Here is a 10000-nt window from a genome sequence, read left to right as displayed (position 1 = left end):
GCAGACAGATACGGGTCAAGTACTGGTCATTCATAAAGACCTTTGGTCAAACCTCTCGTGGTCAGATAGCTTCACTTTCAAAGAGAAGAAAACCACACTTGTCATCCACAGGGCAGCCGAACACTATCGCTGCTTCTCAAAGAGTTAACTATTCAACCCAACCGTAGGACACGAGCAGAACTAATAGATACAAGTTGGTACTGTAAGGAAATAGTTGGATTTAGTCTCAACGAAATTCTAGAAGGACTTATTGTGTATAGACAAACACAAAGCGCTAGTACTACACAATTACAACGCAACAATAACAACACACACAGCATATAACTAATATAATCAGCGCACTCAATGTAGCGTTTTAAGTCGTTTTCTGTTCTCAGAAACATGCCTTTGTTAGTGATCTGAAGCCATGTGTTGTCGTCGTCTAAACTAGAGGAGAGGGTGAAGTGTCTTTCATGGTGAAAGGAAAGCAGGCTGTTCCACTATGCTGTCCCAGAGAGATGACAGGTTCATGAACCGACCGGCAGATACAATAGACAGATAAGGTTCATGAACCGACCGGCAGATACAATAGACAGATAAGGTTCATGAACCGACCGGCAGATACAATAGACAGATAAGGTTCATGAACCGACCGGCAGATACAATAGACAGATAAGGTTCATGAACCGACCGGCAGATACAATAGACAGATAAGCCCACATCAACTATGGGGATCCGACCCGTCATCTGACACAGTCACAGACTGTATCGAGCTGCTATAGGATTGAGCAATCGACCAAATAAGCTACGAGGTCCATTTAAGTGCAATAGACTCAGGTATAAAAGAGTTACTGTAGGATTCACCTGTGAGCTTGGTGTTAAAGGAAATGTTTAACATTTTTCAACTTCATATTCATCCTCTCCAGCACCACCCCAACATCAACATTGGTGAAAACGGTGCGTTTCTACGTTTCATAGTAAAAAAGAGATAAGAGGAAGATAAATGTTTCCAATGACATCATCGGTGTGCATCATGTGATTTTAACCAATTATAAGGAGGCATTACTAATTGGTTGATGAGGTCATTGGAAACACCTATCTTCCTCTATCGTTTTTTTTTTTTTTTTACTACTTATCATAGAAACACACTATTTGATGTTGGGGTGGTGCTGGAGACGATGAATATGAAGAAGCAACATTTTCACATTTACCTTTAAGAGTGTAAATACTCATTCAATGGTTCTCATGTCTCATCATGGGATGTCTCAAAATAGATATCTAGATTCACCAGGGACAAAATGCATGTTTTAAATTTAATTAGGCAAGTCAGTTAAGAACAAATTCTCTTTTACAATGACTGCCTACTCTGGTCAAACTCAAACAACGCTGGGCCAATTGAGCACCACCCTATGGGACAATCACGACCAGATGTGATTCAGCCTGGATACGAACCAGGGACTGTAGTGACACCTCTTGCACTGAGATGCAGTGCCTTAGACTGCTGGGCCACTCGGGAGCCCCTCAATAGAGACTAAATGTCTTTTATATAGGAGATACATTTCTGTTTATATTCTGGTCACCTTTTGTTTACATTATGAACAAGGCCAAGAATTTCTCATGAAAGGTGACATCACTCAACAATAAATATTCATGAATAAATGCACGTCTACATGCATAGTTTTGCATACAAGCTAAAGGCTTTATGTATACACATAGTTTACAATTACATTTCTTCAGGCCTGAATATATCACCCTTTTTTCCAATCATGCTATACAGTGTCATTCATGCCTTGGGGACTTCACATGTCCCCAATTGTGATGATAATATACATTGAAAGAAATGTACAAAAAACAAAGCCAAAACAAGTGCTGAGACAATGCAATAGTCTACATTGTATTGATGCTCAGAGGTGAGAGTGAGAGGCAGGCAGACTGAAAGGTGGTCTACTTACGTTAACCTCAGTGATCGCTATGTCAACAACGCTACCCACAACTATTAAGGCATCAAATGTGTTCCATGCATCAACAAAATAATGCTGCGTTGGGTGGAAGAAACAAACAAACAAACAAACAAACAAACAAACAAACAAACAAACAAACGAAAATGGAAAGAAAAGAAGCAACAAAAGGAGAGAGGGAAAGATAAGAGAGAAAACAGTTATATATGAACTTCTGGGATTAGCGGAAGGTAGAGAGGGAGGAAGGACATTGGTTGAAAATTAAATGACAGTTGAAGTTTGAAAACGGGAGGAAATAAAAGGAGCGAAATCCAAGATGATCGAGAGGAGAAGCGGCGACCAGTCATGCTTGTCCATGTGGGAAAACAACATCAATAAACAACAACAATAACAAAATCACAACCAAAACAATCCATTTAAATAAAAGAATAGTTGAGTTTCTTTGGTTAGTTAGTGTGTCTTGTTAGTCAAAGTGAAAACCCTAGGACATGTCACAGTCTCGCTTTAGAGACAAGGTCTCTCTTCTGAGGCCTAACGAATAGAACCCTTTCAGTACTCTAGAACTCTTTCAGTACTCTAGAACTCTTTCAGTACTCTAGAACTCTTTCAGTACTCTAGAACTCCTTCAGTACTCTAGAACTCCTTCAGTACTCTTGAACTCTTTCAGTACTCTAGAACTCTTTCGGTACTCTAGAACGCTCAACTGTTGTTCTGTGTACTGTGAAGAACGAGGAAGCACCTTTTTTTCATCACGTGATGCCTGGGAAACCCTGAATGAGAGCGGCCATCTTGAAATGAATGATGGAGGAAGGAAGAGGGGAGAGGAAGGGAGGGGGTGGACTTTGGGGAAAGAAACCACACCAGAGAATGGTGCTATAGAAGACAAGATTGTCACAAAGAAAGAGAAGGAAAGAGAAAAGAAAAGAGAGAGAGAGAGAGAGGGACAGAGCGAGTGGAGAGAGAGGGGTGGCGATGTACTTACGTTGATCTCACTCAGAATGACGTCTATTATGCTGCCAATTACGATGAGGAAGTCAAAAACATTCCAAGGATCACTAAAGTAACCCTACACAGGATGGGCGGAGGTGCAAGAGGAGGAGGGGGGTAAGAGAGGCAAGTTAGACAGGCATTATTATAGGGAAAAGCCTTCCTTTTCAGCCCTTAAACTCTTCCAACAATGTGTTTGGGGGTGGCTCATCTCTTCTAAAACTATCTTCTTAGATCTTTAAAGCCAATAGAGCAACAAAATGCATCACTGGTATTAAATGATGACATATTATTGTGAATGTATTATTGTGCATATTAAAAGTGAATGTTCATGTCACGTTCTGCTGCTTGCTGCAGCCTACAGTACAGTTCAGTCAACGCCACAACTTGTTAGCGTGTCACCTACTACTACCGAAGCTCATCTTTCTGTAAACAGGGCGCAGAATAAAAGCTTACAGGGGTTGATAACATGGCATGTTAAAGGTAAGCACTATTCAGTCAAATATATTCATGTGATTCTATATCAAGCCAGAAGATTATTGCTTATTAAACAAGATATTATTTTTTTCTGTCTCTTTTACTTCCTTCTGTGTGAAAAGGAAATGAGGTCATAATGAAGGGTGGTGTTCTATGTACAGAAGCGTAGCAGAGTGATAGAGCAAGATTGATTTATCCAATATATTATTATTACATTATTATTAACACTAGGGATTTTATTATTATTATTATTATTAACACCCAGCATTATATTTTATATTATTATTAACACTAGGGATTATATATTATATTATTATTAACACTAGGCATTATATATTATATTATTATTAACACTCAGCATTATATTTTATATTATTATTATTACACTAGGCATTATATATTATTATTATTATAGGGATTATATATTATTATATTATATTATTAACAACTAGGCATTATATATTATATTATTATTATCACTAGGCATTATATATTATTATATTATTATCACTAGGCATTATATATTATTATATTATTATCAACAATAGGGATTATATATTATTATATTATATTATTATTATCACTAGGGATTATATATTATTATATTATATTATTATTAACACTAGAGATTATATATTATTATATTATTATTATCACTAGGTATTATATATTATTATTATATAGGGATTATATATTATCACTAGGGATTATATATTATTATATTATATTATTATCAACAGGGATATATATTATATTATTATTAACTCTAGGGATGATATATTATTATATTATATTATTATCAACACTAGGGATTATATATTATATTATTATTATCACTAGGCATTACATATTATTATTAACACTAGGGATTATATATTATTATATTATATTATTATCAACTCTAGGGATTATATATTATATTATTATCAACACTAGGGATTATATATTATTATTATATATTATTATCAACACTAGGGATTATATATTATATTATTATTATTATATATTATTAATAACACTAGGGATATATTATATATATATTATTATCACTAGGGATTATATATTATATTATTATTAACACTAGGGATATATTATAACACTATTATATATTATTATATTATTATCAACACTAGGGACTATATATTATTAATAACACTAGGGGTTATATATTATATTATTATTATCACTAGGTATTATATATTATTATTAACATCTATATTATTATATTATATTATTATCAACACTAGGGATTATATATTATAATCATTATTAACACCAAGGATTATATATTATATTATTATTATTATAATATATTATTATAATTATTAAAATGAGGGATGATATATTATTATAATATTGTTATTAACACTAGGCATTATATATTATATTATTATTTACACTAGTGATCATATATTATTATATTATATTATTATTATCACTAGGCATTATATATTATTATTAACACTAGGGATTATATATTATATTATTATTACCACTAGGCATTATATATTATTATTAACACTAGGGATTATATATTATTAATATTACACTAGGGATTATATATTATTATATATTATTATTATTATCACACTAGGGATTATATATTATATAATTATTACACTAGGATTATATATTATTATTATATATATTATTATATTATTATCACTAGGGATTATATATTATATTATTATAACACTAGGGATTATATATTATTATATTATTATTATCAACACTAGGGATTATATATTATTATTATTATCACTAGGGATTATATATTATTTTATTATCAACTAATTATATTATATTATTATTATTATTAATTATTATCACTAGGGATTATATATATTATTATTATTATTATCAACTAGGGATTATATATTATATTATTATTATCACTAGGGATTATATATTATTATTATCACTAGGGATTATTATATATTATTATTATATATTATTAATTATTTACACTAATGATTATATTATTATTAACACTAGGGATTATATATTATTATATTATTATTATATTATTATTATTATTAACACTAGGGATATATTATATTATTATTATCACTAGGGATTATATATTATTATAACACTATATATTATATTATATTATTATCACACTAATGATTATTATATTATTATTAACACCAAGGGATTATATATTATTATTATTATTATTAACACTAGGGATTATATATTATTAATAACACTAGGGATTATACACTAGGGATTATATATTATTATTATTATTAACACTAGGGATTATATATTATTATTAACACTAGGGATTATATATTATTATTAACACTAGGGATTATATATTATTATTAACACTAGGTATTATATATTATTATTATCACTAGGCATTATATATTATTATATTATATTATTATTATCACTAGGGATTATATATTTTTATATTATATTATTATTAACACTAGGGATTATATATTATTATTAACACTAGGGATTATATATTATTATTTACACTAGGGATTATATATTATTATTAACACTATGTATTATATATTATTATTAACACTAGGGATTATATATTATTATTAACACTAGGGATTATATTTTATATCACAATGGATTATATATTTTATTAATTATTATCACTAGGGATTATATATTATTATTAACACTAGACATTATATATTATTATTAACACTAGGGATTATATATTATTATTATTATATATTATTATATATTATTAACACTATTATGATTATATATTATTATTATTGTTATTATTGTTATTATTATCACTAGGGATTATATATTATTATTATTGTTATATTATTATTAACACTAATGATTATTATGTATTATTATTATTATATATCAACACTAGGTTATTATTATTATTATCACTAGGGATTATATATTATTATTATATCATTATTATTATCACTAAGGGATTATATATTATTATATAGGGATTATATTATTGTTAACACTAGGGATTATATATTATTATCACTAGGGATTATTATATTCTAACACGGTATGATGTTTTAACCAGTAGACCGTCCCCACTGAAGCAGTCAGTGGGTCAGTGGCAGAGGAATAGGTAACCTCATTTAACTGTGGTTTAACACTAGGGTTAATGCAGTTATTATTATCCTTAGTGGGATGAATGGGGAGGGACTGAACACACTTAGGGAGAGATGCATGTTGCTAGATGTGACCTGGGAGAGTTGGAGGGTCTAGCATGGTGAGACTGAACACACTGAGGGATTAGATGCATGTTGCAGGGATGTTGGGATTATTTGGAACACGGGATCTAGCATGGAGGGACTGAACAGTCACTGGGAGCATGATTTAACTGGGAACGAGGGTTGGAGGGTCTAGCATGGAGGGACTGAACACACTGAGGGGAGAGATGCATGTTGCTAGATGTGACCTGGGAGAGTTGGAGGGTCTAGCATGGTGAGACTGAACACACTGAGGGGAGAGATGCATGTTGCTAGATGTGACCTGGGAGAGTTGGAGGGTCTAGCACAGTGAGAGAGGAATCCAGATGAATCCAGATGACAGAACTCTTCAAAACACCAGCAATAATACCAAAAATCTAACACTTTCCTAAAAAAAAAGTAGTTTACAATCATACAATATACAGAAATCAGAAAGACACAGTGGTAAAACCCCTACAGTATGTTTCTCTTTGACCCGACTGCAATGAAGGGATGTGTGTTATGAGCCAGTGTCGGTGTTGTACACAGCAGCTGATGAGAGAGCTGGTTAGAACAGGACGAGGCTAAATGTGTCCTCTGCACCTCGAGAAAAAGGGTACTGATTAATATGATGACGTTCCTGTCTGTTGAAAGAGAAGGTGAGTAACACGAGTTAGAAAGTGACACAACCACACGATGCAGCGTTCTCTGGGTGTCTTTCAGAGAGGTGGGGCGTGTCCATAGATAGGACACGTTCAGGGTTTTCAGAACAAGGCTAACCAATCAGAACTCGCCAAGGCTAACCAATCAGAACTCACCAAGGCTAACCAATCAGAACTCGCCAAGGCTAACCAATCAGAACTCGCCAAGGCTAACCAATCAGAACTCACCAAGGCTAACCAATCAGAACTCACCAAGGCTAACCAATCAGGACTCACCAAGGCTAACCAATCAGGGCTCACCAAGGCTAACCAATTAGGACTCAGTTTATTATCTATATACAGTATATATATATATTAACATTTATTTAACCAGGCAAGTCAGTTAAGAACAAATTCTTATTAACAATGATGGCCTAGCCCGGCCAAATCCGGACGACGCTGGGCCAATTGTGCGCCGATTGGGACTCCCAATCACGGCCGGATGTGATACAGCCTGGATTTGAACCACTGTAGTGAAGCCTCTTGCACTGAGATGCAGTGTCTTAGACTGCAGCGCCACTTAAACAACCTATTTCCATGTACTTCTACCCTGCCAAGATAAGAACACAAAACCTCCACAATGTGAGATTAATTATATGAGAAACTAGGTTTTTGATGACTGACAATTAAAAGACCTTTAGTCTCCTTTATGACCAAGAGTGATTTGCATCAATGGTTTATCCCAGTTTATCATAGAAAGCAGGAATAAAACGATCTCCTCATAGACACGCAAAGAGATCAGCACCACAGTGAGCAGCATCAGAGATCTCACTGTAGCTTCACAGCAGTCAGCTGGGCAATCTATAATAAACATGAAGGCGTTGCTTAGTAACCTGATGAGAGGGCGGTTTGTTCTGTCCATCCATGTATTTACTCTGTCAGTGTTCCAAATGGCATGCTATCCCCTTTAAAGTGCACTACTTTTCCACCAGGGCTTATAGGGCTCTGGTATAAAGTAGTGAGCTATATAGGGAATAGGGCTCTGGTCTAAAGTAGTGTACTATATAGGGAATAGGGCTCTGGTCTAAAGTAGTGCACTATATAGGGAATAGGATGCTGTTTGGGATGCAGTCATTGTATCTGTTCTACAGAAGAACCCATCTGTTGTTGTTTCAACAACGTAAGCGGACAGCTGAAGCAGTAGGTGGCATTTTGATTGGACTAATAAACTCACCAGGTTACCGAGCAACATGTAAAACAAAAAATAAAAACCTACACAACATCAGACACTGAACCAAATCATTAATGCATCTTTTGTTTTCTAATCTTTTAGATTCTTTTTAATTAAAGTGGAAATCAGATCATAAAAGGCATTGTTTATAGGCCAACTGATAACATATAATTATGTAATGACAGACTTGATTAACTTGATTACATTCATATCCAAAATACAGGTGATACTGATTTCCACTGATAGGCTAAGACTAATTTAGTAATGATAAGAATCCTCTCTGGGACAGAGAGAAGTGTTTTGGAGCGATAGACTCCTGAGAGGGGAGAGAGTGGGAAAGAGAGGTGAAGAGAGAAGGAGAGAGGGAGAGAGAGAGGGAGATAGGGAGAGAGAGAGGGAGATAGGGAGAGAGGGAGAGAGGGAGGGAGAGGAGAGAGGGGAAGTGAGAGGTGAAGAGAGAAGGAGAGAGGGAGAGAGAGAGGGAGATAGGGAGAGAGAGGGGAGGGAGGGAGGAGGGAGAGAGGGAGAGGAGAGGAGAGAGGGGAGAGAGAGAGGGAGATAGAGAGAGAGAGGGAAGAGAGAAGAGAAGGAGGGAGAGGAGAGAGGGGAAGTGAGAGGTGAAGAGAGAGAGGAGAGAGGGGGAGAGGAGAGAGAGAGGGAAGAGAGGGGAGGGAGAGGAGAGGAGAGGGAAGTGAGAGGTGAAGAGAGAGAGAGGAGGGAGAGAGGGGAAGTGAGAGGTGAAGAGAGAGGAGAGGGAGGGAGGGAGAGGGGAAGTGAGAGGGAAGAGAGAGGGAGAGAGGGAGGGAGGGAGAGAGGGAAGTGAGAGGTGAAGAGAGAGAGGGAGAGGGGGAGGGAGGGAGGGAGAGAGGAAGAGAGGAGAAAGGGGGAGAGGGAGGAGAGGAAGAGAGAGGAAGGGGAAGAGAGAGGGAGAAGGGAGAGAGGGAGAGAGGGAGGGAGGGAGAGGAGAGAGGGGAAGAGAGAGAGGGGGAAAGGAGTGAGAGAGAAGGGGAAGAGAGAGAGGAGGGAGCGGTGAAGGGGTGGAGAGCCGTGGTGGAGAGAGGTGGAAAGAGACCTCAGGCTATTCTAAAGAGAGATGGATTCTAGAGAGAGGAGAAGACCTCAGGCTATTCTATGTAATCACGTGGAAAGAGAGAGATGGAGAGACATAGATGACATACCCGTGGTTTGAAGGCGATGAGTTTAAGGATCATCTCCACAGTGAAGAGGCCGGTGAAGAGCATGTTGAGGATGTTCATAGCATCGTTGAAGGAGTGGGTCTGGCCGTGATGCTGCAACACACAGACACTTAATCTCCGATCTGCATTTCTATGTAATCACGTGGTGAACACGCCCACCTCAGGCTATTCTATGTAATCACGTGGTGAACACGCCCACCTCAGGCTATTCTATGTAATCACATGGTGAACACGCCCACCTCAGGCTATTCTATGTAATCACGTGGTGAACACACCCACCTCAGGCTATTCTATGTAATCACGTGGTGAACACACCCACCTCAGGCTATTCTATGTAATCACGTGGTGA

General features: G+C 35.6%; 1 protein-coding gene across 1 annotated transcript in view; it reads right to left on the bottom strand.

The window, feature by feature from the left end:
* Positions 1 to 10000, bottom strand: part of LOC135531141 (voltage-dependent L-type calcium channel subunit alpha-1C-like) — a 73653-nt gene that overhangs the window by 29303 nt on the left and 34350 nt on the right. Inside the window, exons 17-18 of the mRNA XM_064959255.1 lie at positions 9634 to 9744; positions 2920 to 3003 (exon numbers count right to left, since the gene is read on the bottom strand). Of these exons, the coding sequence (XP_064815327.1) occupies positions 2920 to 3003; positions 9634 to 9744 (195 nt within the window). The remainder of the gene's footprint in view (positions 1 to 2919; positions 3004 to 9633; positions 9745 to 10000) is intronic.

Source organism: Oncorhynchus masou, unplaced genomic scaffold, assembly GCF_036934945.1.
Source record: "Oncorhynchus masou masou isolate Uvic2021 unplaced genomic scaffold, UVic_Omas_1.1 unplaced_scaffold_1527, whole genome shotgun sequence".
NCBI classification, from domain to species: domain Eukaryota; kingdom Metazoa; phylum Chordata; class Actinopteri; order Salmoniformes; family Salmonidae; genus Oncorhynchus; species Oncorhynchus masou.
Note: the sequence above shows the minus strand (reverse complement) of the source record. Positions and strands in the feature narration are given on the sequence as shown.